The 27,895-nt window shown below is 43.4% G+C and overlaps 1 protein-coding gene across 1 annotated transcript; it reads right to left on the bottom strand.

Moving 5' to 3' along the window:
- Nucleotides 1-4: 4 nt before the first annotated feature.
- On the bottom strand, nucleotides 5-27,895 carry ARHGAP22 (Rho GTPase activating protein 22). The gene is made up of 7 exons (XM_072871487.1): nucleotides 27,598-27,895; nucleotides 21,369-21,576; nucleotides 17,059-17,191; nucleotides 12,294-12,367; nucleotides 10,329-10,450; nucleotides 6,624-7,521; nucleotides 5-2,314 (listed from the first exon to the last, which is right to left on the bottom strand). Exons 1-7 carry the CDS (start codon nucleotides 27,716-27,718, stop codon nucleotides 2,086-2,088), a joined length of 1,785 nt encoding a protein of 594 aa, XP_072727588.1. The 5' UTR covers nucleotides 27,719-27,895; the 3' UTR covers nucleotides 5-2,085.

A 27,895-nucleotide genomic window follows, 5' to 3' on the forward strand; every position in this document is an offset into this window, starting at 1 on the left:
ACTCTCTAATATTAAGGTTTATTTTGTGATGACTGGCACGGTACTTAATGCTACCTAACCTACTATGCTGTTCCAGCTCAAAATCAGTAACAACAGTTGCCTCTCACATTATGCACCTTAATGCTGCTGTTTTAAATAGGCCATCGTCTTCCTTGCAGGATCTTCCTTGCAGTTGTGACTATCAGGAATAATACAAGTGGGGGGGAAGCTAAGGGTGCTGCTGGTGCCTGCAGGTGGCAGGCTGCTCCCGGTGAACGCTCAGGTACCAGCCCCGCTGCCTCCCACCAGGGACAGTAAGGAATCCAGCACAGCTCGATCTTCTGGGAAGAAGGGAAAATGTTTTGAAGTAACTGAATTAACCTATCCACATGGCTTACTTTACCACCTTGCTTGACTTGTCTTAAGCAGAAAAGATTAGGTTAAAATGTTCCTTTTTGCTCACTTTAAATGGTTTACATTTCTATAGGAAGGAGAAGCTTTACAGTGAGGTAGAAACAAGTTAACTTGTAGATATTTAAATATTGAAATGCCTGGATATCTGTGAGATGATGATGAGGAGAAAGTCAATACTGAAAGGTATACAATCTGCTGGTACATAAAAAAGCCCATTCTAAGGTTATTTCCAGACAATAAGTTATATTCTCTAGTAAGAAGAGAGAGATTCAGGTCATTTTTTAAATACTTAAATGAAGCAAACACCTTCACTACAGTCTATACTTTCCCTTTAGCCAGCTCATGTTGTCGTGGCACTTTTCCGTTAAAAATCTTTCTCCTGTGAGACTCCTGAGCTGCCTCAGCTGTCAAAGACAGATGCCAAGAGAGAGCGAACGGTACTGTGAGTGCTGGGCTGGCAAGTGGAGTTTAAGCTGAATCTGGTGAAACAATTTTCCTTGTGCAGGCTCCACGTGGCTCAGGGCACCAGAAATGTTATGCAGAACTTCTCAAAGAAGTCCCTTGAAGGGAAGTGAGCCCTGGCAGCTAATTACTGGAAATTACAGCTTTATTCTGATGACATTTCTTTAGCAGAAGCAATGAACTTAGGCTGCTGGGTTGTTTGCTATATTCCTCCTGTCCCCTCATCTCCCTGTCAACTAACAACAAAAAATCAACTGCTGTCATGAGAAACATTACAAGGCAGCTAAGCATAAATTGTCCTGGGAAGATTAAAGATAGATCCCACCCTTCCCCCTTTCCAGCACTAATTTCTCTTACCATAGGTTTTGCTATTAAAGTTTTATAGATAAAAACCCTCAGCAGTTGGATGTGTTTTGATGATAAGAATCTTTCTTCTCCTACCTTGATGTCTGATCAGTACATATCAACTTGTGAGATTTTTTCTTGCAGCTAATACTGCTCTATTTTTGGCTCAAAAAAACCCAGATACCTAGGGCAAAATGTGCATATGTAAAGTTCCATGGAGTTTGTGTGGCCAATCTCATTATTAATCACACTTCAATAAGTTGCATTTTTGTGAAGCACCAGAACTGTTCAGTGAGTAAGGGACAACTTTAATGAATTGTCAAGATTTTGGTATTTTCAGCTTGTCTGTAGACTTGTTTTCAAACCATCTTCATAAAATAATGCCAATTTGTGGAATGAGAAATTTGAACAAACTTTATGTAGGGAGTAGGGAGGAAAACCACCTCATATTAAACCCATATGCTAAACCACATTGAATGTGGTGACATACTGGAACTGCCATCAAGTGGAGGAGGCCCTCAGCTCCGCCTGTCCGTCAGTTCTGGCCATCCCACCCACCTTGCAGGACTTTCCACTGTCCTTTGGTGCAGTAAATCCAAAGATGGCAGCAGTACAGCTATGGAGAATAGGATCTTTTGATTTGTGGATAAAAAGGCTGCCCACTCTTTCTTGGCAATCTGACATCTAAACTTTTCAAGCATTATGTTTAGCAGTCTTTCCCAGATGGCCCAAATACTACAGCACATGTAAAGACAACAGAGCAAGTGTCACTGAGAGCAGAATCACTGTAGAATTACTCATGATACATGAGTATACCAGAACAAAATGTGCATTTTCACTGCTTTTGCCAGAAATAGAATTTTCTATGCTGTACATCAGCTTGTTCTACTTGGGGACTTTAGCACTTCGACTCCCAACAGTTAAACATCCTAATGTTGAAAAAAACTCTTCCATTTCCTTCTGCAGGAGGTGATTTCTCTTCTCAGCATCTTCACGAGCACGTTCAGAATTCCTCAGCTTTATCTCCAGCATCGTGTATTTCTTTCGTTCTTGGTCCAGTTCTTCTTCTAACCTAACCACTTGTTTCCTCAGGTCTGCACTTGTTTCTTCAATTCTTAAAACCAAAGGAGAGAGAGAGGGAGAAGAAAAAAAAAGGTTTTTTAAGTGGCTGGATAAATACTGCTGATAGCTGTAATAAATATAAGTTGTTCAACTTAGAGCTAAAATATCTTCATTTAAGAGGAAGTTTTAAAGGAGAGCACTAGTTGCCATTTCATTAATGTTGAGTTTAAAGGCAGAGACTCCTTGAAAGCTGGAACCTACTCTATTTGTATCTTGAGAAGATACGCTCCAAAGTCTTACAAAACGATGCTTACTTATGGGCAACAGACTGAATGTCTGAGGAGATATATTAACTCCTCAGGCAGAGTTCAAATATATAACTCCAAAATAATCTTTTAACCTGTTTTCATCCTGATACTGTGTTTGCCTATATGCATATCCAGTACAGAGGAACATCCTTGGAGGTCAGGTAAGAATGAGGTCACAGTCCTTCCTCACCATCCATTTTATGGTATTTTCTGTAAAGTTTGTCACTGACAGTGGGGTGGGGGAATAAAAGTTTTTCATACTGTACAAGATTTTACAAACCCCAACTTTTCATGAGGAAGAATCTGAAGAACAGACCTTAAATAGTTCATCTGTGCACAAAGGTCTAATGCAAGACTCGGAGCTTTTCTCTAAGGAGGTCAAAGAATAAGGTTCATGGTTTTTTGATTTGAAACAAGTGCAGAAGGCACATCACTTGCTGTCCTCCCCATCATGTTTCCTAATCACAAGATAGAGTAGTGATGTTAATACAGAGGAGGGAGTATATATATCCAGATATGAATTTCCCATCACTAGAATATTCAGAAAGGGTGATTTTAAAAATTAAGCTTTTCCTAGGAAAAGTGTCCTCTGTTCTAACTTTAACAAAACAAAACAAAAAATCCCACCACCTCTTATACCGATCAATCAACCTAATACCCAACTATGAAGCTGGGGTGCCTGGCTTCCCTGTGAAAGGGTTATTTTTGGACAGGGTAAATGACAATCAACAAGGGCATGCTACAGACTGCACACACAAAAAAGAAGAAAAAAAAAAAAGACCTTTATGACAGTCCCAGAAGGGTCTGAATTTGAATTCTGTTTTGTGACCACCAAGAGGCAATTCTGCAGGCAATGCAGTGCATCCCCTTAAACTGTTCCTTCACGTACAGCTAAGATGGCAATATAATCATTGCCACAACTTTCATAACAAATTAGAAAGTCACACATAGGTGCACTGATCACCAAGTCCAGCAGACCAACAGCTGCACTGATAAGTGAACAGAAATCTGCAGTATGTCTGCAAAAAACTGCCCATCTCAGTGAAGGCAGACTTTTATTGCTGTCTTCTGTAATACAAGAGGATTTTTCTGAAGCTAGGATGCTTCCCTTCCTCCCCCCTGCCCCTTACATTTTTGTTATGTCCTATGGATCTGAGCTACCAATTAAATTTTTCTACCATGCAGTTTTAGGTGTCAGCTACAGCAGCCTAGACTAGCTGTCCATGTTCTGAATTACATAAGGTCACAGTACTTACTGTGTTTCTACATACACAACATAATAGTCCTCTCCAAGATACTTCCAGTCTTAAGAGTCTCAGGTGGTAAATGTGAATTACTGAAACTCAACAGAGAATGCCTCATAATTATACTAAACCTCGAGGGAGAAATGCTCTGGAACAGACTGGTTACAGGAAGGCCATAAAACTTGCCTCCCTCTGACTAAGAGAGAAAATGGGCAGTTGATGATGATAAATAACAGCTTTTCCATCAGCAAGTGTTCCTTACCTCTGCCCCAGGCAGGTACTGACTCTGCTTTCCCTCCACTTGTGTATGTGCCAACAAAAAGCTCATATTCCTTCATTAAAACATGCCCTGCTACACACACTGAGTTGTGCAAACCACACAAGCACATGTACAATTGTAAAGGAACTAATGATTACTTTCAGGGACTAAATTATCCTCAATAAAATAAAGCTAGTGAGGCAGAGCCCAAAGTTCTCCTGTTAAGCGGCCTCCCTTCTTTGCTAGTTAGCTCCTGTCTTTCCACAAGAGCAGACTTTCATGCGGTCTCAAAAGGAACGTATTTTTGCACATGTAAATTGCTGCAGATGTAGTAAAAATATTGCAAAATTTTTGAGAGCTGAAAAACTTGGCTTGAAATTCTTAGACTTGACAGCAAAACCCTTCAGGCTGTAATCCTGAACAGCTGGAATCTCCTGTTTAATACAAAAAGGCAGTGATTGCATCTTGCCTGGTTTTATGAAACTATTAGTTCATTAGGCATTTTCCTCTTAGCTATTTTGCCCTGTGAGACCTGGCCAATTTACAGTCCTCCCCTCCAGCCACAGTGCTCTGTCCATGTCCAGCTGAAGGGGAAAAGCAGGTGTTAGAGCTGAAACAGCTGAAAACGCTCAACAGCTGGAATTAAGAACAAGTATTCCTGGATGTCCCTGATGTCAACAGCTGAAGGCCCCGTTGGAACAGTTTTACTGATAAGAGGTGGAAAGCCATCTCTTCCTCCAGGCAGCAGGTAAAAATGTGTAGATACACATTTCCGAGTTTTGCAGCCTGGTCTCCTTTCTGTTTATTACTCTATCCCTGCAACAAGGCTTGCCAGGGCAGCTCTGCAGAATTAAATGCAAGACGCATACCCTCATGTCCCTCCCACTTTGCATCAGTAGGGCATCTAAAAAAAAAAAAAAAAAAAAAAAAGGCAAGCCATGAACTACCATCCTCATTCACAGACCTTTCCCAACACACCATGCTAGCAACTAGTGTTGTTCTCCTAAGCTCTTCTACCTGGAACACAACAAAGCGGTGGGTAAGCTTTTCTCCCACTCTATGTTGTTAGGTGGGAACTGAAACTGCTACGTGGCCTGATTCTCCTTCCAGCCTCACATACCAAGGCAGTACAATGCAAGGGGCAGAAAAGCTGCAGAGGCTGGCAAGCCACCATCATAGGAAATCATAAAATAAAGCAGGAAGGTAGCAAGTGAAATTCCTACCTTAACAGCTGACCCACTGGAAGAGATCACAGTTCAGATACATTTTTGAGAAATTACTTCAGCAAGAAAAAAAAGAGGCAACAAACATAGCCTAAAGCTGTGCTATACAATCCTTACAAACAGTCATATGTGCTTTTGGTACCGTGTTTGGGAGACTGATTGGAAGTTGAAGCATGTAAATGCTACCAGAGTTTTAATAATTGAAGGAGTGTAACATTAACACCTTAACACACAAAAGAAGCCGAGAACTCAACTATTTGTAAGAAATGGGACTACAGCCCTTCTTCAGTGCAAAGTACCAGTGCTGCAGAGCCCAGGCCAATGATGATTCTTCTGTATTATAACATGGTGTGCGATTTTGTATATGGCTGTATATTAAAACATCTAATTCCTTTAAGCAACAATATTTCATGTGCATATTTCCCCGAGTACCTGCCTGAAAGTCATTCTATTAAGCACTTAACTCATAAAACCTAATATACTAACTCACATGAATAAATACAACTTCCTAGTTATTAATACTTTGTACTTCCTACAGCCCCTGCCCTCACACACACCTCCCTGAAAACTGGAAGGATTTTTTCTGAGCACAGATCTAAAGTACAGCACCAGCAGTTGCAGTAAACATCAGAGTAGGCAGAGACCTGCACAGTTCATCTATCTGCTGTACAAGCAGCACCTTGCTGCTACTCTGAGTCAGTGGCTGGCCAAGTGAGCAAAGGACCACTACAAGTACATCAAAAATCAAAAGCAAGGTTTCTAGAAGTTCAACACAAAAGGGCTGCTGAAAAAGTTGTAACTGAGATGCAGTCCCAACACCACCAAAAAAACCCCCTGGAGAATAGTCAAAATCAGTTTCCTGAAGAATGTTTTGGTTGGGAAAAGCAGCAAGAAGCCCTCAATTTCAGACTGATTTGGTACAAATCTTGGCACCTGCACAGACCAACAGAGTTCCTTGTTGAGGCCTGACCACCCTGGGTCCCAATCCCTCCCTTCAAGACAGATGTTTGCTATGCTGTTTCTCCCAGGACACTGACGAAGAGCAGACTTTGGCATTACCTGTGCAATTCTGATTTCCAGTGAAAACATAGAATGTGAAATACTGGAATTCCCTGTGTGACAGAAATCCCATTTTTTTGATCGTCTCAGATCAGAGAGAGAAAAGTTAGATTCAGAGAGCAGTGAGGAAAGAGCAGAACCAAATCTGCTGTCTCCCAAACTCAAACTCCAGGTCTGAGAACCTGATATGCTTGGTAGCCCACACCCATGTTCAAACCAGGGTAATGCTGACAGATGACTTCTTTGTCCCCTGTGCAGATGACATTACCTTTTGATACTAGTCTCATACTCAGTCCTCTGTTTGCTCAGTTCTGCCTTTAGCTCCACCACCAAGCTTTGTAAGGCCCTAGAGCATTTGACAGAGTCTCTGGAAGCTGCAGCCGGGTTGCTCTGTTCACTGCTGCTGCATGCTTCAAACCTGTCAATGCTGTTCTCCAGATCTGCAGTCTTGACCTCACTCTGAGACAGTGAGCCCTGAGTTATCCACTCGGTTTTGAGAGAGCTTAAAGCAGAAGAGTCACTGGCCCGGCAGGCTGGGCAGCTGCTGACCGAGTCCACCACGGAGATTTCACATGATGATGTAGACCATGTGGTGCTGGCCATACTGTGTGTGCTAAGGGAGAGGCTGGACGAAGGGACGTTGTCGTAAGTAGAGAGTCTCTGGGAAGAACATGAGTCTTTAACTCGTTCCCCAGAGGCTGTCCGGCGATGGCCTCGGAGAGAGTACAGTCCATTCATTAACCAGTTCCCACTGGAGGAAAGGTTGGGGATATCTAAGGATGAGCTACCCAGCTTTGGACTCACAGACCGTGCTCCCTGCTGGCGGAAGGAGTATTTCCATGGAGGCAGTGTCTGCACTCTTTTGTTGGGGCTGGTGGCAGGCTGAGTCAACTTGCCACTGTGCTCTGAAGGAGTATTTTTCACCACAGGTCCAGGAGTGGCCTCTAGTGCCACAACATTGCTAGAAGGCAAATCAGCAGGGCTGGGAACGCTGTTCTCCGACCTGCTGTCCTCCCCGTCCTCCTCGGAGATCCACTCCACAGTACTGCGCTGACGCACAGGTCTGATTTCCATCTGGCTCCCTGGCACATCTGCCTGAGGAACAGCAAAGATTCGCCCCTGTTCACTTATCAGCACTGTCATCAGGTGCTGAACTAGTGAGGTGCCTGTAGGGAGAAAACACAGGCAAGCAGTTGAGGAGACATGGAAGACCTCGGACACTCATCCCGTGTCTGTGAGATGCCCTGTGAGCTCCTTGTGAGGCAGACCTGTGGCCACCACGCACTGCAATGGGTCTGCACAAACAACTGCTCTGGGCCTCTCTGTACAGGACTGCAAGAGACAGGAATCTTTTTTTGCTGTAAATAGGGACTGTGAAGGATGCAGGTGTCAGTCTGACTCATGAAGGTAGCTGACTAGCAGAGTACAAATGATCAGTAGCAATGATTAATAAATTGGCCTTCTTAAGGACACCTTTTAAGAATGACAGAGGATGACGACACCTGGAAAACAGGGCATGTCTGTATTATAACATGGCATGGAGTTCAAAGCCAGCATCAATCTCAGCACGTGCATCCATGCAGGACCGCATAGACCTGTGCAGAGATGCATGCTGGATCCTGAACACACGAACCTATTAGCTGGGATGGAGCACCTCTCTGTCCAGCTTCCAAAACCAGCAGGTTTCTACAACTATGTTGCACCCAGTTTCATAGTCTTAACAGGCCCAGAGAAGAATCTGCTCAGGCCGCCTGCTGCACGCTTAGTGTACTGAGAAACTTGGAGAAAGTATGACATCTGTATGATACATGCACCTGCAGAAGGTGTACAGCAAGTACAGAAAGTACTTGCAGGTATTTAAATCCACAGAAATGAGTTGTCATTGTTTTCCAGTAGTGGAACAGACCAATATGAACTAATAGAGAACATAACTTACCAAACCTAATACAAAGCATTTTCTGCAAAAGAGGAAAACCTTAAAAAGAGCAAATATGTAATTAATTCTATCTTTAATCATTGTCTGAAATAGAGAATGATACCAACATATTCAGGACTTCAAGATAAGATCCTGAATTTAATAATGAGGTTTCGGCCTGATAGCAAGAGGTACTGAGCTCACCTACAACTTCTATTTTATGTCTGTGAGTGCGCGGAGAGAAATAAACCTCTTTCGAGATAAGGCATTCCTAACAATTTAGATGTCAAACTTCAGATATTTCTATTTGAAATTCATAGTTTAAGTTTGAAGAGAGACACAATTAAAGTGCTTTTTGTTAAGAACTGGCAGCAGTATTTTTCTGTATCAGTTGATTTAGCAGATCCGTATTACCCTAAAGCTAAGAAAAAAATTTATTGAGAGTCTTTCCACTTCCCCATTATTTCTATATAACCAATCTTCTATCCTCAACTAACAATAAAACAAAACATTCCCAGTGCTGTTGCTTACAAGTATAATTATTAAGTCTAAAAATCCAGCCACCAGATCCCCATTTTTCTACAGTTCAGGTCCGTGGTAATGCAGAATTCTAGGCCAGGTCACTGTAGTGTTTTTATATGATGATTAGGAGAGACCATGACACCACAGCATCTGTGGCACCTGTGCACCTAACACACAATATAAGCACCTCTGCTATCGGCTGAACTGTATAATGAAATGCCTGAGGTGAACTGAACCCACCTTGTCATCTGTACCAACTGAACAAAAAGCCTGTTGTTGGCCAAGGCTGCAAGTCTTATCAACTGCTAGCCAACTGGCCATGAGGGCAAGTCACAGCATCACACAACAGATTGAGGTTTCAGCTATTCCCACCTTTGTAATGCTGAATAATGCAGCATCTGCTCCTGCACACACTCCCTTTTTCTGCTCCCCACATTTTTGTACCTTGCCCCCTTCAAGGGGAAGGTCTCAGACTACCCTTAATAATATGGCCCACATGTCTGTGGCAGGCTTCGAGTCCCTAAACAACTATAGTGTATATGCTCTGAAGTTGGCCTGTTACATCTTAAAGTGGGTTGCCATCTGTGGGGCACACATCTACAGTGCCTTTCAGAGGTCACTTGTGTAGAGCTAAAGGCAATGCTGCTACTAAGGTGTGATAATGCTGGTGTTCTGTGAAGGAATTCCATCACGTGGAACACCACGTCAGCTCTCCCCTACAGCTAGGGAGCAGTGCCAGAGGCGAGTTCAGACATCCTGGGCACAGCATCTCCATCTGTGCCTAATGCTGGACGAATCCATCAATTCTTTTTGCAGACTTGCCAAGATCCCACAAAACTTGATTAAAAGACCCTGCTAAAACTTGCATCACAGTAGTTGTGCTCCAGTGCCACCTGGGAGAGGGGCTGTACCCCACCCCTAGTGTCAGCCAGTCAGAGATCATGCCCTGTGCATTTCCCGACCCATATGGAGGTAGATAATTTTCAAGCTTCAGATCTTGACATCCAAAATTAACAGTGATTTTCAACTTATTCATTGGGTTCTGTGAAGTTCTGACTCATACACAGCCTGCTTAGAAGACAACACTTCTAAGACACCTAGTCATAGCTGCTGTGGCCCAGCAAAAACTACAGTACATCTTTCATTGTGGGCTGGATGTCATTTACAGGGAGCTGTCTAACCACCCAAATGCATCAATACTAAATAACAGCAGTTTGGTACTTAAACATGGTCCTTCTGAAGAACATTTGAGCTTTCATTTTAGCAGTGGGTTCAGAAAGAGTTTCACATAACAACTTACAACAGGGCAGAGGCATCTCTATGTGGTGGAGAGGACAGACACTCCCAGGCCAGTGGTGGGTGGGATAACAGAGGCCAACTGGTACATCCCCTCACAGGCACTGATGAAAGGGATTGCTTGACTTGTTACTGACTATGCAGTCAAGTGATACACCTACCAACAAATGTATGACTTTCCGCATACTCTTACAGCTCCAAGACACAGGTATTGTGTTATCTCACAAGAGTAGTACCTACCTTCCATCATGGTCACTGGATCTTCCATTTTGGGTCGTAATATATTTGGTCCAAATACTGTAGCCAGGTTCTGGACACTCATCTTGTTAATGCTGGAGTGAGCCTGAACTTCATCAAGGAATCTTGAAAAGCCCCCCAGAAAAATCAAAGGAGGAGAGGAATAATAAGTAAGTCACTTCTCAGACTGTAGGCATTCTGGGGCAGGAATAGTTTTGTCCTGTGTTTAAAGAACCCTGGTACCTGAAATGCTCTTAGGGACTAATGCAGCTTAGATACTCGGTAATAACCCCAGATCACTCCTAGTATATGAACAAGAGAGGACAGGATGGTTTCTGCCAAAGGTACCAGCCTACCAGGGATCCAGCCTTCTACTAGGTATGAAAGTACAGATTTTCACATTTTTATAGGAATTATCCAATTACACAGATTGACGTCTGCCATTTTTCACTTACAGATATAACAGAAGTAAAAAGACATTTCACTCATCCCCTCGTCCTAGAACTAGCAGCCTGTGGAAAGAGCTTTGTTGCTTGAATCTAACAAAATACAGATAAAGAGGTAGCCAAAATGCTTCTTGTGAATGCATCAGCTGGGCAAACATCAATACAAGAAAAAGACTATGCAAGCCAAAAGGTAGCACATGAAGAAATCCAGACAGACTGGCTATCCATTTGTATAAGCTAGAAATCAGCAGAAAGTTTCTAACAATGTTTTTGTAATTTGGAACAGCCTCCCAATAGGAGTTATAGTAAGAGAAAGGCTGTAACAAACACCTAAATAGCTTGTACATAATTAGCCAAGTTGTAAAAAGGACTATATGACATGCAGACCTACAATAGCAGTAAATAGGACTCAGTGGCCTCAAAAGTGAAGAGTCTCACTCTGTCTGTACTCTGTTTCCTAAACTATTGTTAATTTTTGAATGATTGGATGGGTTTTGGCAGGGAAAAAGTTTCCTTGTCATTCTGCACTATTTGGCCAATTTTTGAATGCTTCTACTTGCAGCATGACTTTTCTAGGCACTCCCATTTTTTCCTGTGGCTTTGCCCTGTGGCGGACACTGTGCTGAGACCCAAGAACCCTCAGTTTCCTTCACTAAGTCAGAAGCAAATTCTACTTGCCTTTCCTTTCCTCAGTTCTTCGCTTAGAAACGTGTAATTATATTCTGCTGCCTCAGCCATTCATGTTTTGAGGTGCTCAGATATTAAAACAAATGGCTATAGAAGCACATAGCAAGGCAAAATAAATTTTTTTAAAGCATTCAAAAATACATTTCAAAAATGATGTCTCTCTGTACAGTTGGGAAGGGCTTGACGTATCTTGAATAAGTCATGGGCTTCATGTCAGTGTTTGTGTCTACTGTCTGCTCCAGATGTGCAAATCCCACTGGTCATAAAGGGACTAACCACCACAGAGACTAGAATACAATATAAAGTTCACTATGTTGTATCTAGGGTAACAGTCCATTCCAGCTCCCAAAACACATTCCAGCCCACTTTGCAAAAACTGGGAGAGTCAGCACAGCGATGAGGGGAGACAAGGCTGAGGAGTCCCTGGTACTCCAAGAGGAAGCCACTCCCAAACCAGAGCTGAGGCCAGACTAGCTATTCTGACTGCATCTGCTACTCAGCTTGTCATAAATCTTTCAAGTGTGCAGTACCTGGAAAAAATGCCTTTCTTTACTGGTCTTTAAGTGCTTCTGAAATAAACAATATATTATATTAGTATCATTCATGCCTGCTGCCAAGGCTGTGGGTGACAGCAATTTGTTTGGCTGACACTCTTGGATAAACCAAGAGCTTCCTTCAGGCAGACTGCACATTCACCTCCACATGTTTTATAGGAGCAGTAACTTACATGTAAGTGATGTTTGAAGATTCATACTTTCAGAGTAAATTATTTGCATATAAGACTGACCCTCACAAAGCTTAGTGGCTTTTCCAAGTGTTAATTAATTTCACTTACTTGCATATGTATTTGAGGAGGTTGTAGTTGGCTTGGGGCAAATTCTTCACCTGTTTAACCAGTTCCTGGGTACCCTGAGGGACAAAAAAAACCAAGAAGGAAAGCTATTAATATAAATGATGCAAAGCAGACGTGACTTTCATTCAGTACTACAAAGTCCTCTTTCCAGAATCAAAACTGTGAACAACAGATGATAACACAAAGAGGCTTTGCTTTAAAAAAGGTGTCATCTAGTGTGTCGTGCCTTACCAAAATCCCAATGTCCAGAACTGGATTTAGTTCTCAAAAATCAGTGGAAATCCTCCTGTCAACTTTAATGGTTGATGTAGAAGCCTTCAATTAGTGAGGCCTGCTAGTCTTCAAAGTCTGCCCACTGACTTTGGTATAAATGTACCAGCAAATGTGTCTTTTCAGCACCTGGCCTATTTGAAACTGAGGCATTGAGTGTAGTATAAATACATTACAGTAATGCTCAACTGAGCAGAGGACAGTTTTTTCTTACAAAAGCTAAATGACATTCCAATTCAGCTACCTCCTTTTTAATTACTTACTTCCATTTGCAGTCATTCTGAGCTGTGACATACTTCCTCATAAAATTTCTGTCTTTACATTAAAATGTAAGATGAGACATCTGCTGGAGGAGTGACTTAAAACCCTGAAGCTACTTAAATCATCTAAAGAAAACCTCTGACTCAGAAGGCTATTGTCCTTCCACAGTCCCAAGCATCATTTGCTTGTTCCTGTCAATGCTACAGTTGCCCTGGAGATTTGCTTATTTTTTGAGACAACTAAACCTTTTGTGGGAAAACAGATACCTAAGCACATTTGGGAAGAGTGGTAGCTGCTAACTAATGATGGAGGGCTCCTAACTGCCATCATTATGGAGAAATTCCAGAAGCAGCTGGTTCCAAGCCGAATAAGTGCAGTTGGACATTAATTTCAAACTTTATTAAGGACTGTTAGGGAGGGAATTCTGTTGGCCAGCCTCTTGCAAGATCTTCCTGATTTCTCTGGTCCAGACAAGTCAGAAAGATCCAGAGAGCAGTCTGTATTCCTACCTCCATCCTTAACGTCCTGAATGCATAGACACTTTTTTATTCCATATGTCCCAGCACAAAAAAAGTCCTCTAATAAAAAACTGAAACTTAAAAAAGAATTCTTAAAAGCAGTAAGTTCCTTTTTAATTCCTTAGCTTACAAATTGTGCTGGTTTAACAGTGACAACAATGGAGACAGCAATAAAAGACCAGTCACTTTTGAAAATCTCAATCCTCTTTTTTAAACTTCTGAAAACATTTGAATCAAGGACAGCTGCTACTGATGTGAAGGTTAAGGTCAGTTGTTCAGGTCATCCAGCTTTCAAGTGAGGAGTTTGAACTAGAAATAGACAAGCTAACAGACCTAATTCCCTCTTGAATTTTGCTCTGTAACCCAATTTATTTCAAATACAGAAATCAGGATGGTCTTTGGTACTGTGTTTCAAGTGCTCTGAATTAAAATACCATGGCTCCACTGGAGGCAAGAGGGGGCTTTGGAACAGAAACTGCAGGCAGTTGTGAACAGCTGGAAACATGACCTAAAAGTACAAGATGCTACCTGAAAGAAAAAAATGTTCTACAAATGTATCATCCATGCTTTGTCATGAGGAATCACAAACGTAGTATTACACAGAGACTATCTTCATATTCATCAAGGTACAAACACTTGCCAGGTTAAAAAATAGCTTTCTCTCCTGCTGCAACATTTATCAGCTATGCCACAGATCTGCACCCACCAACCACCTGACCAACAGATGGCACAAGGCTGAGCCTAGTAACACCACAGCGAAAGCGTGAAGGAAAATGCGACCTAGAAACTGCAGCGTTATTAACAAATAGCACTGATCATGCTTATGGCTGCAGCCTAGCAAGCAATAGAGGCACTGCACTGTCAGTAATAACTCTTACCTCCTTGAAAATGCTGCATGTCTAATTTACCACAGATGCACGCTTTCCAAGAAGCAATCCCAAACCCAAGGATTTTGTAATGTATGTAACAGATCACCACCAATTAGGAGCTTCTAGTTGGGCTGGAAAACTGGGGTGAACCCAGATGTTCACCCAAATTCAGAGCCCTCTTTAAAAACTCAAAGCCACACGCTTAGCCCACTGAACTGCTGTATGCATCTCTAGAGTACAGGCAGCAGTGAAGGCTCAAATACTACCACGTCAAGTCAGCTCAGAGTCAAATGACTTTTTAGAGATTTGAAGATCTTTCATTCATTCTTACTCTAAAATTGTTTTTCATTTTCAATCCCTCCTCCCAACCAGTTCGGATCAGAATCAAATCCTTTTTAATGCTGCAGTCCTGCCAAGATACCTCCAGGCCTCAGCACAACCCAAGGTCTGTGTTACATTTCTGTTTGCATTCCAACACCAGAGATTAGTTTGGTGCAGAATGAAGATGAACAGCCATCTGAATGAAAAATGGAAAGCTTAGGGCAGTGCTGGAGTATTTTTTGCTGCAGATGGAGATTAGGCCAAGCTAACATCATAGTAATTCATATCTGTGGTCACAATGTAGCAGCATGAGGTGCCAACAATTTTATCTGAACGGCTATTTTGCCTTAAGTAATTCTGGTTTTATTGGTGGGTGGGTGTACAAAACTAAAGAAAATTATATTTTGAGTCTAAAAGTCTCAATCAAAACTTCCAAGTGAAAAATGAAAACAAAATGGTACTTCAAGTTAAAACAATAGATTGCAATTTGTTGTTTCCAAATACTTTTTCAAAATGAAACGTTTGATTTTGAAATTCCCTGCTTATCATTTTGTGCTAAAAAAATATGGTTTCAAAGAAACCACGTTTTTGAGCAGGGGGACTTTGCATGTGAGAGGTGAGTCAGGCCCTACAGGCTGGGTATGACTTTCTGCTACATTCTCATCCACGTGCTACTGTGCACGTACAGCCTCTCCACCCTTGGTGTGTGCACTCCACCTTCCTTTCTGAAAAAGTAAACAGCCCTTGTTGAGGTTCCAGATTTTCCTGACCAAAAAAACATAGTTATGTTTACAACAGCAGCTTAACAAGACAACTTGGTGCTATCAGCAGTACTGTATTTTGTAAGCTTTCATTTTGGCTATCTAGTGCTCCTCATCACCTTTCTAATCCAAAGAGAATACTGCACTACAAGTCTTTTGAGTCTGGCCTTGCTCCCACGAAACCAACACAGATGTTGCTTCCCAAACTGCTGCAGCCTGTGCAGGCAAAATCAGGCAAACTACGTAGTTAATAAGCTGAGCAATTGATATACAATTATGTTTGCCCAACTTGGCAGTGTCTCTACTCTTGTGCAATAGTGCTTAATGGATCCAAAACTTCCCAGTCTGCACATCTTATGACCAAAATGAAACCAGCTCCACTGCCTTAGAAATGCTGCTGTTTCTTGTGAAATCAACCATTGTGCTGTCTGTAACACAGCACCGTGCAGAGATGCCTGAGTTGACTGAGGATAAGGCAGAAAATGAGCAAGTTTTGGAGCTAGTAGACACATACCTGTACCTATTAAAAGACAACACTAGTGCACTGACACACTGATGTGGCTGTGTCCAGGACACACATGCATATCCATGTGTGGTAATATGCTGTGTCATGCACAGAAATTTGCTTTCTCAGAGTTGGCTAGAGGGTACATCATGTGAGTACAGATAGTAGCAAACTTGCCTTTTATCCATAAAAAACTGACATTACCAGATATGCTACATCTGATGCATGCAAACAAGTATCTTCCTGTGGGCATCATGAAGGACTGAACTAAACTAAAACTTGAACTAAAGGTGAACCCCAGGCTCTCAGTAAAGAACAGTTTTTACAGTCCCCACCAGAGACAAAGATGTGAGCATGCTCTTGAGCCCACACACAGAAAAGGGACAGACCTGTGGACTGCGACTTGTAAGCCCTCAGGCCTTTGCTTCTTTAGCTGACACTAGTAACAACCCTTACAGCTTCTTTAAACTCCTGTTTTAGAAGGTGGCACAGTTCCACCTGCATTAGACCAGATCCAACGTGCCTTTGCAGTCAGCAAAGAGCTCAGGCATCGCCACAAGAGGAACAATACGGATGAAACAGATCAATCAATCATATTGTAAATTATCCTGCTCCTCCCAAGCAGTGAATCAAAATTTCCATGATTGCCACAGACTTGGAGGTTTTTGTCAGCCCCTTCCCTTGCCTGGAAACCAAAGAGAGGAACATCATAAGAAGGTTCTGGCAAAGTATTCATAACATTATTTCCCCCATTTTGGGAGAATATCATAGCCTGCCCTTTTGTAGTGCCTTTCCTCTAAGAAAAACAAAGACCATCACACTGATCAACATCTCATCCACCAAAAACTTTGGGAAGCAGAACATGCTGTTTGATATATGAAACTGAAAAACCAGAAAAAGAGAGTGACTTCATACAGCTTGCTAATGAGTCAACAGCAAGGCTGGGAAAGGAACCCTACCAGATCTCCTACCTTGCATCTCTTGCTGATTATGCTACAGAACAGCTTTGTTCAGAAGAAAGAAGCATCAGGCTACACAACTGACTTCAAAAAAGCTCCTGCTTCAAGCAGGAGCCTGTGATATTAACGCCCAATTCATGGCTTCCGGAAAATTCAGGGAAGGTTCCCAGAAACTTCATTGATTTAAATCAGGACTGAAGAGTGAACAGAAGAAAGCTGTACTACATTGCATCTTGGGAACAACCTTCAAGGTAGAAGGAGGCAGATTAGAAGGATTACTGACCTCTCCCTCATCTTTTGAGAGTAGCTGTCCACAAGAAAGAAAGTCTTCGTATTTGGCAAAGGGGATGACAGGCTCTGGCAGCTCTCGAAGGTAAAGCTTCAGGAGGGACGCCACAGTGTGAACATCCGTGTTGCTGCAATAGAGAAGAGGGAAGGAAATTTAGAAACCCACACTACCCCAAAGCTTGATGCCTTTTGTTCGGGGTGCATCAAGGTCCCTCTTAGGGACAGGAACAAAGTAGGCACATAGAAGGAAGCTGTTCTGCCATATGTTTGTACTAGGCAGGAGTGTCTACCTGGGAACAAGGGAAATATCCCATTTTGTCAAGATATAAATGCATCTCAGGCAATACAGGCAGTGGAAGGGATATGCCCATCATACTGCTTAAGGTAGGGTGGTGCTGTGGTTCCTCAGCCAGTGTGGATCAGGAATGCGGGCAATACCGTCCAGGCAAGTGCACAGCGATCACATAGCACTGACAGTAGAGGTCTGCATCCTCGTGCAATCAAACATAACCTCTGATCTCTCACTGATTCCTCCTGTCTGATACTCTCCCTAGCCAGCACCCACCTACATCTCATGGGCCAGGCTCCCAAGTGCCCTGGTCTATCATTCAGAAAAAAATAGAGGAAGCTGTATTTCCTCAAGGCCCTCTACTGCCATTCGGCATGGCTGCCCGGCTTGTGGGTCACATCTCCTCCCCCAGGCTGGGGTATCTGGCATTTCTTAGCCCATCTGTTATGCTGGGATATCAGCTTTTCTTTTCTCTCCCACTCCAGGAACTTCTTTTTCCTCTTCTCTCTCCTTTGCTTTAAGTTGGGGTTGAGGTGTAAGATCTCATTATGAAGATGCACCTGTTCTTCCCTTTCCATTTCCTATTCAGCTTTTGATGTATGGTGATACCTCTCCCTCATTCCAAGTCTCCTGTTGTACAACTTGGTTAATTTTTGCAGATGACCTCCTCAAAGGTTTTGACTGTTGGAAGTCTAAACAGGTTCTGTCACCAGGTCCCCACTACCCACCATTGCCCTGACAGTCTTTAAAGAGCTCTTGAGAAAAACACATCAGTAACCATGGGCAACCAACAGAGCTTCAAATCCTCACCTCTATCTAAAAGCTGAATCTCTCCTGCTTAGTATGTTTTTAAGCATTTTTGGAACACACAGCTAAAACAAAATAAGAAAAATTACAACAGGAAGCTGCCAGCAGCTACCACTTGCTACTAATCCTGATAATGCTATTGCTATTGAAGAGCTCCATCATATTTGAGAATACCACAGTTTCACATAGTGGTTTTCTTCAGTTGATCATAAATGTTTTACAAATGAGGTCAATACCCTTATTCTTTTTTTCTTTTTTAGTGTGGAGTTTCAGGCATGGATGGTGGATATGACTATCACTCAGAAGCAGAGCCCAGACTACAGCTTCAGGCCCACTGGCTGCAGTTATTGCTTCATCCACAAGGCCATGTGAAATCCAGCCAAACTTTCAGTGGCATGCAAATGCAACAGCAGCAGACTACTATAGGTGCTTCCAAAACAGCAACACCTGGCCTTTCATGAGAATATACATATGCATTTAAAACCCAAATTGGAAAACAAAGCCTTTTAAAAATAAATATTTTAATTATCAGTCATCACAGAGATCTGATCCACCATGGGGCAGGGAGGCTCTAGCATTTGGAAGATCACCGTAGATACAAAAGACATCTAAAAGCACTGACTGCAACTAGGAAAAAAAAGGATATTCCTTTCACTGCACCTGATTTGGAAACAAGCATATGGATTTCACACTTGCAGAAAATCTCTGCTGCTGCCTAGGTATCCTAGGCCATACGTGGATAGTTTTAGTTACACATAGAGAAAATGATGCTTGCTAGGAGGAGAAGCATTTCACTTAGCCAGGGTGCAACTGCCTCTCCCTCGTCGCTATCTGTGACTATACATATCAAAGACCAGAGAGCTGGGCCTACAAGTCGCAGTGGACATTGTGGAAAGAGCAAAAGGCAATGACTGGGGGACCCTCAAGTGTCACACTACTCAGGTACCCCTAAGCTTGCCTCCTTTCATTCTGTACTGAACCTTCAGTTATCACATTTCAAATCAACTACCCAAAAGGCAGGCATTCCTTCATGGAGATCTTTACTGCCTCTGTTAAAGGTGAGACTTAGCACTGATCTATTTAGCCAGTGCAGATGCCTATGGAAATAAAGGTGCTTTCTTCTTTAAAAATGCTGGGGGGAGGCTTGGCTTATCTTCATGACAATGAAGTTAGTATGGATTAGACTAAGGTAAAACATGAAAGTGAAACTGTCATTCCTAAGTAATTCCTTCCGTACATATTCCTGTTCCAGATATGAGCATTTTCCAAAATAACTTCGGTCACTTCCACATGAATTAAAATAATTCTAATTCTGAACTAGAACACCCAGATATTCAGTTAAAAATACAAAGACTTTGTTTAAGAAAAGATTAAGTGGGACAATTTGACGATTTCAAACTTTAATTTTTCACAAAAATATCTCTAAATATTTGGCACTTCCATTTAGGGAGCAAATACTGACTGTGGTTAAGAATCAAAGAAAGGAGGATGGGTGGTCTGGGAAGCTGAGGGGAGGGAAGAATTACAAGAATGTTCCCAATAAACTCTAAGGATATTCTTCCCAGGATGAGACCAAACACTGTGCTGCCCATGCAGGAGAACGCTAGCTCTTCCTGCAGCGGTAGGCAGGATGCTATTGGCAATGTTGAGACTGGCTGCAGGTCCAGGGGAAGTGATCCCCTAGGTTAATGTGCTGGCAATATACCAGATGCTGCCTGCATCACCGGGAAAGCAGTGCCAGTGAGTTCCAGCAAGAAATTGAGCCAGGTCTCCAAGTCAAGATCCCGGATCTCATCCCACTTCTGGACCTGTGATAGAGACTGGGACAGATCTACACAATGGCCTTGGATCCAAATATCCCTAGAGTTCCAGGTCTCTGTTAGGGTCAAGGCTCATTTCTCAAAGCACTGTTTAGGTTAGCACAATGCCAACCTTCACTCTGGGTAGCATGTACATATGAGAGAGGGAAGGAAATGTTAGTTACAGAGTATGGACAGGATTTGGCTGCAAGGGCCCTGAGGGCATCCACCCTCTTGATGATTTGACTGCCTGGGCTCAGGGCCAACATAGAGATAGTGCAGCTGAGAGCTGCCCCCCTTCCCTTGTTGACCTTGGACACAAGTGCTCTGAGCCAGGGCTGACACTCTTCCCGTGGGAGCAGATATTAAGCTGAGCCTCTACCTTTTTATCCTGTGTTTGAGCTACAACTGCCACTGCCTCACAGCCATGTCTGTGCCTGGCTACAGACCCTGCTGATCTGGACCTGGACCCTGACTCATGGACAGATTACCTAGCCTGATCTTGGACCTGCCTTGTCACTATGGACTTGCATGGTGATCACTGGACTGTGCCACTGCCTCTGCCAGCCTTGTTACCACAGTTGGCTCCTGGCTCACCTTGATTTGCGGAGCAGTTTGCCCCTGTTGCTCCCTGACATTGGCATGGTCAGTAGGACAAAAGGTAGCTAGCATGTCTTTGTACCAGGCAAGGAGTGATTACACCAACATTTTTATACTGGGAAGAAAAATGCAAAATTGCCATTCTTATTTCAGAAACATTTGACTCAAGTTTTGTTGAAAATCAAAAGATTATTCAGTTTTGAAATAAATGTTCCATCTCAGCTGCTGAAATTGTGGATCAAAAAAATCATTTGGGCCAAGAATTCTTCTGGGGTCAGAAAGTGCTTTGTTATGACATGCTGACCAATTCTATACATTGCATGCATAACAGCCGGGAGGATGTATGAGATGTGGTGACTATTCTGAAACCTGGTGACAAAGGAAGGGGAAGAGTCGAGATATTGCCCCTAGGCAGATCCGCTGTGGTTGCGGCAAGGGAGAAGGCAATATCTGAAAGCAGTAGAACACCTAGTTCACCTCTGTCTTACCCATTTCTCAGGGGGATCCCACCAACTGCTGAGTATGCTGCACCCAAATCTAGCAATACATTTCGTTCAACGTGCTTAAGCTGAAACACTGGAGTAGCCCCATCTAGATTAATGGGCTCAATTTCTCCCTCTGCTCCAGCACTTAGCTGAATGAAGGCCTCCGCACCCAACACCATGCAGGAGAAAGCCCCAGCGGCACTTTAAATGAAGAGAGCAATGGTGTAGAAAGAATATGTAAACTAGGATAGCCACTGCAAGGCCATTCCTGCCATAATTTACACTCCACAGATAAAGCAGCCTGAATTTGGTGATGTCAACTCACCTGTCAAAAAGGGGCTTCTCTCCACAGTCAAAAGAATCCTGCAGATCTTTGACAAGGTTGGCTTGGCCAGGCATCCGAAAGAGCCCCTCCTCTGTAAGACCTCGCTCCCGAATAAAATCCACACACTGTTCCACCAGCAGTGGGGCCAAGCGCTGGCCATACTTCCTCTCATACTGTACAGTGTCCTCCAATCGCTGCCCAAAGATCCCTGCCAAGAGAGAGCAAGAGAGACATCTGGGTGTCAGCTTAAACTCTTCTTGAGCTATCGCTCAGGGTATACAATGAGGGAAACTTCCACATGGAGGGGGTAAGCCTGTGTGAAGGTCCAGTTTCTAACAGACTCAGAAGAATAAAATTATTTTTAAAACCAAGAATTATATGCTGAGTGATTTTTTTTTTCTGCTTAAGAGTGCTTCAAACTACCCTCTGCCCTAAGCCAGTTTATATCTCATTATACACAAGGAAGGTGGGATTAAGATTATGTTTATGGTTATCCTCAGCTATGCTGAATCTGGATTAAGTAATTGTACTTCCATTGCATCTTCTGCCCCAAGAATGCCAAAACAAAGGCTACATTGACTTTACGGGACACAATTCCTTTCTGCATACACCCACCTCTTAGCCGTCACGCAGTTGCCCTTTAACAGTTTGCAGCTGCCCAGCCCAACAGGTAGCAGTCCCACTAGCAGGGGGGGGCTAACATGACAGAATAGAGTTGTCAACATTTAAACTGGCTATTGTGAAAATCCCCCACCATCCTGCTAGCTTTGCACTTCTATTTCTTTTCCTTTAATTAAAATTGCTGAATGAAAATTAAAACACAGAGTAAAATGCATGCAAAATACATTGCCCTTCCTACTAAAACGTGTGTACTGTACTTCTTGCACCTTGAACATATCAGAAGCACCAGATACTCTCAAAACAGACTGGCTTAGGTAATTCTTAAGTCAGATCTACTGTAGACATATGTCACCAAGTATGAAGCACTGTCTCTCTCCTTGGGGAAATGGGAGTTCCTGGTCAATACCAGCTGCTGAATGCCACTATCGGCACCAGATCTTTTCGACAACACAGAAGGAGCTCAGGCTGTAAGACTCAGAGGTCTTAGTTCAATCCCTGCCACTAGGAGACTGCTCCATCTAAAAGGACAGCTGCTAAGCTGTGTTCTGAAACCCTAATTCTAGCACCCTGCAAGGTATGGTGGAGTCAAGGAGGACAGCATCCAAGTTAACCATATTTTGGTAATAAGAATTCAGTGGGAGAATCCCAGAATCTACTCAATTTCAGATGAGACCAGACCACAGCAGATAGGAAATTCTATTCAAAGATTTCTCAAAGCAACAGGAAGCTTTCCACTGATATCAAAGAGCTTTAGATCATGCATTAAGCACTCAGTTAATCCTGCAGGTCTGAAAAAAGGGCAGCATGAAATATTAGAGTTACACTATGTTCGCAACCAATAGCCAGAAGCAGTGTTTAATGGATGCATGCGTGTGCTTATACCAGGCCAGGGGATTTGGTAATTTCTTAAGGCTCTACTTACCTTCCTGCTAGTAACCACATTTTCCATTTTTATTTTAGTGCTATATTTATGGGAGGCTGGTAACTCCTGGCAGGAAGTTTCCTAACCACCATTCACTGTCCTTCATGGGAGACATCATGTCAAACCATACCTGTTTTCTGTATTCAGTCCAACCCTGCTGCATCCTCAGTGAAACAGAACTTTCACTATCAGTTTCAACTCCCTGAATGAAACAGGCAAGAAGGATCCTAAAGTCCAATTTCCTTTCTCTGATAGTTTGTTATACATCAGAAGACAGAAAACTTCCTTACACCCCAGCCTACACAACTACATTACAGTATCAGAGCTGGAGGGCCATGAAGAGTCTCAAAGGAAATTCCCTCCTTATCCTGGCAGGAGGGGATGCCCTGGAGCATGGGAGTGACTTATCTTTATCACTGTAAATATTGGTTTTCTTGCAGAGTAAAGGTTTTACTAGTTCTTGTTTCTAATCTGTTTGAATTTTCACTGAGATGGGTGTCTCTGAAGTCATGTTCTAGAAGAGGGAATCTCTTCCTGCTTTTGCACAGCTTGCTTAGTAACCTCATCACGTAATCCCTGCTGTCATGATGGGGCACAGCAGAACTGCTTGGTATGTGGGGCTCAGCATTGTCCAAGGGTTTCCAGGGCACTTGCAGAGGCTGGGCAGCCATGAAAGAACAACCTTTTCAGCCTAGTTTCTCAGATAACTTACGAATCCAGGTCATAGCTGAAAAAGTGAAGTCTCCATGGCCTGTTCATCTCTCAGCCTCTCTGCTGATCCTGCTCATGGGGCAGTAACTCTCAACATTGCATATCGTAGTAAATACACACAGGAATGATGCAGATAACAAGAGCTGCAAAGCTACAGTGTAGGCCCCTCAGCTGTGAAACGCTGAGCAGAACATGTATCCTGTCTAACCTCCCTCATGGTATTCTGCTAGTGACCATTTCTCCCTCTTCCTCTGAACTGAATGTTTGATCCTGGGCCACAGGCCAATGCTAACCAAGGTCCTTCAGCATTAGTTACAGCAAGCTTGGGTCAGACGCCAAGCTGTGCACCTTAGAGACAAAAAAACTCCATATCCTATCATTAATCTCTGAGCCAGGCTTCCTGCCACCAAACCCATCTATTTCCTTAAAATGATACATGGCATTCACTCTCCTAGATGCAAGACACATAGGTTTAGGGAGGTCAGGCTGTGATAGATGTCAGGGCAATTACAGGATAGCAGCCCTGTTTTCTCAAATCTCTCCTTGTTGAATCACAGCCCTGTTTCCTAAAGGGCCTGTCTAGAGAAGGCTCTGGCAAAGAGGTAAATGCTCTGCATTCCCCAGGTATAGAGCACAGAGATAATGTTTTTCCAGAAGCCCATGTTCTGGTGTTCTAGACTTAACTCAGAGCAAGGACAAAGGCAGTGTCAGATACACATGTATGGAATCACAGACAGAGCAACTGCATGCATAATCTCCACTTGCAGTGTGAAGCTTTGTCTACTTTTCCCTGGCCTTGGCTGGTCTGTGGTCAGCAATATGCTCTAATACATTTCAGGCAACATCAGTCCTTGCCTTCCCTGTCAAACTGGATCACAATAGCAGTAGCTTTCTGTGGGTACAATCAACCCGTCAGTGACTCGTGGGTAACAAGCTGACTGCAGCCAAACAGAGACCACTGCCACAGAGGTTAAGGAATGTGACACTAAGATAACAGAGATAGAAGGGTGACCTGCTTTGAGATTCAGAAGGAGCAGCAGATGGACCTTTCGCAAGCACAGTATTAACATTACTATGGGTGTCTGCTGCAGAACCACATGCTGGAGACCTTGTCCTTTCCCCCTTCTCAGGCATGGAGGTTGGTAACCCCTTTTTCTCCTGGATGGAAGCAGTGATCTTTGGAGGAAACAAAAGCACTGTAATATTATTCTACTGCAACACTGCTCACCTCCCTTCACGCCATTTCAAATAGGTAACAAGAAAAAACAGCCATGAAACCAAGACTGACATGACTGAGGATGAAGCTGATCTACCTATCATATGATGAGTGAAAGGAGCTGGCACAAGTGTGGGTTTCTTCTTGTGTGACAGTGTGTGCCGAAGGGCTGTGCAGGTGAGATCACACAGCCCTCACAGGTCATTTTTTGCTGAGGGGAAGAGAAGACCCTGAAGCCATTGCCAGGATGAAAGACTTCTCCCAGCCCAGCTCTCTTGGCTGCCTCCCACCTTGCTTTGGCAGCCCCACTCTAGCCCAACTCCAATTGCAGATCTATGTTTTCTCTTTCCCTGAACCCTAATTTTCCAGGGAAGCGCTAGAAAAGGTCACCAAGCATTGCACAGACAAAATATTTTACCCAAGCAAAGTCTGTTGATAACTGCAACTTTCCCTTTGCAGCCCCAGTTACACTGCAGCCATTTGCTTTTTCTCTCTACCCTAGCCCTAATTTTTTTTTTGCTGAGCCATAGACAAGGATCCCCCCAGCTGCTGCTCAGAAGAAAGATTGCTCCCAGGCAAAGTCTTTTGGCAGTAAGAGCATTAGGGTTGAGGTTTAGAGAAAGAAAACACAGAGCTGCAGTTAGAGTGGGGCTGAAAATTTGGCCTTGGAGAAATAGTTCATCTGTGCAGTGGTTGCAGAGCTTGTCCATGGCTTAGAAAAGGAAATTAGTGTTAGGGTTCAGAGAAGGAGCAAACTAAGAGCTAGAAAGGGACTGTCAAAGGCAAGCCGGAGCTGCTGACAGTTCTGGGCTTGCGGAAATCTTTCATCTGGGCATCTGCTGGGGGGACCTGATGAAGTCTACCCTCAGGAAAATCACCACTGGGGCTCTCACAGCTACACTGGCAAGAGACACAGCAGATGCACCTACTTCAGTCTCCCAGGGCTAAACAGGGCAGACTGAGGAGGTGGTGTCCTGCTAGCTCTGTAAAGCTCATCTCACTTCAGCTAGGTCTCAGGAGGGCTTGTAAAACTGATGTAGTAAAATGCCCCTGAAACTACCAGGATATGACAGCATCGCCGGGCTGGACAGGGACTGCCCTGCCTGGCAAGGAAGAGCTAATGTGGAGCCAGTCACACACAGCCTCATCCACAGGCTCCTCAAGGCACAGGCCTGTTTTTAATCACCGGGGCCTGCAGCTCAGACTGAACTTGGCAGCACTTCACTCCATTTGATGATCCTGCTGGAAGACATTAAAGTCTTTCTCTTCATTCAGAAGACGGGGAGCCAGTGCCATCCAGTTACACTCCCAGACAGATTTAGGCTGGAAATAAAGGCAAAAGCTACTAGCAACCCAAGGGTTAACTTTCCTTATTATACCCTTATCTATAGCTAGGCCCTTCTGTTTGGTTTCAAAGCAGAAAAAAAACCAGCATGCCTAGGACCACATCCTTAATCTCAGAAAGATTCAAAAGATACTAAAAAAATGGGCTAACAAAGCTACAGAATTTCTTTCCTGTACTCCAACAAGCTGTCTCTGTTCTTTAAAGATTTAGGTGGCTCTTTGTGGAAAAAGCGAGCCAGGAATGATGTACTGACTAAGACACAGACAGGCTCTCTGTCCTGGCCTGAATAGCTCACCCACCAGCTCCAGGCATACAAAGCCTATACATTCAGCTATGCTGTCCAGACATGCAGTGGGCAGGAAAATATATGCTCCCTGCTTCATTTTTCCTCATCAGAGCTCTGATTTCAACCAAAATAAACTAAAGACAGAGATAATAAAGTCAGTTCTTGAGTAGATTTTCTTTACGGGGAGGACTGAGGACTCCATATGTGCTTCAAGTGGGAAAAGTCCAGACACACCTACGTCAGCTGTATGTACAGCTTAGTACACACACGTTAAAAGATGTGCAGGAAGATAATCAAGGCACACACCTGGATGCTGCTATACAGCAGTACATACACCCGCGCATGCATGTGGTGCCTCACAGACAGGCAGTTTACAGATGGAAAGATTGTGTACGTGCTCACCAGCACAGGTAAGCATCTACTTTTACCTTCCCACATTCATGCTTAGGCTCCCATTTATCTGTCCCTCTCATACATGAAAGCGCTGAGAAAAAGTCATGGGCAGACATTCAGAAATGCATATGCTTCCACAGCACAAAACACACACAAACCTATAACTCTTTTTTCCCCCTCCCCTGGCCCGCCCAAGCACACACTATGTGAATTACTGCAGCAGCAATTGAAAAAGGAGTTCCATGTTAGGAGCCATACGTGCCTAAGAAAAGATAGACCCTAACAACTAAACAATCCAGCCAGACAAAACATGCTAGAATCAGGGAAAGGAAAGGAAGCGACACATAATTAGGAATCATGAGAAACTGATGAAGTAACTTGCCCAAGGTCACACAAACGGGTCTGTGGTAGAAGTTGGTGTCTTCTGACCCCATTCCCCACAAAGAGCAGCCTCCATATACTAGGAGCCGATTGCTCTCATCCACATACAGCCATTTAAATATTCTATGTAAAGGCAAACAGAAACACACACCCCAAGAACTATCTTCAAATGCTAGCTTGGCATCCGGTAGTACTTTTGGCCATAGACTAGGTCCTTCCCACTCCTTCCCCCCTTGTAAAACCAGCTCCTTTTTTAGATTCTTAGCTTCTGTCTGAGGCTAAGCTCAAATATCTGCTTTTCCTCTAGGAAAAGAAAACCGTAACAAATCTAAACTCGGGAAAATCATCTCATACCTCTCGTTCTTGTGCAGCACTCCGCTACATGACAGGCGCTGAGCTTCAAGCAGAAACCAGGCAGTGTCAGACAGCAGGAGCGGCAGAGAAAGAAAGTCCTGACTTCAGGCATCAGACACATTCTGAGTCCCAGCACTGGCAGCTTTCCATTCACCCAGCGCTACAGAGCGGAGAGCAGCCGATCTGCCCTGGGAGATAATCTCGGCAGCACATCTGGTCTTAGCTCTGCAACTCGGCATTAATTATGACTTGTGCAGAAAGCATTTGAAATATCCAATGAGATGCAGAGCTCCCCGGC

Source organism: Ciconia boyciana, chromosome 8 (genome assembly GCF_034638445.1).
Source record: "Ciconia boyciana chromosome 8, ASM3463844v1, whole genome shotgun sequence".
Classification (NCBI taxonomy): domain Eukaryota; kingdom Metazoa; phylum Chordata; class Aves; order Ciconiiformes; family Ciconiidae; genus Ciconia; species Ciconia boyciana.

Excerpts from the sequence above, each read along its gene's own strand:
- ARHGAP22 (XM_072871487.1), bottom strand. The coding sequence starts at position 27,718 with ATGTGTCTGATGCCTGAAGTCAGGACTTTCTTTCTCTGCCGCTCCTGC. Across the intron at positions 7,522-10,328 it reads TCCAGTGACCATGATGGAAG|GCACCTCACTAGTTCAGCAC; the intron begins GTAGGTACTACT and ends TTCTCCCTACAG. Across the intron at positions 2,315-6,623 it reads TATGAGACTAGTATCAAAAG|AATTGAAGAAACAAGTGCAG; the intron begins GTAATGTCATCT and ends TTTGGTTTTAAG.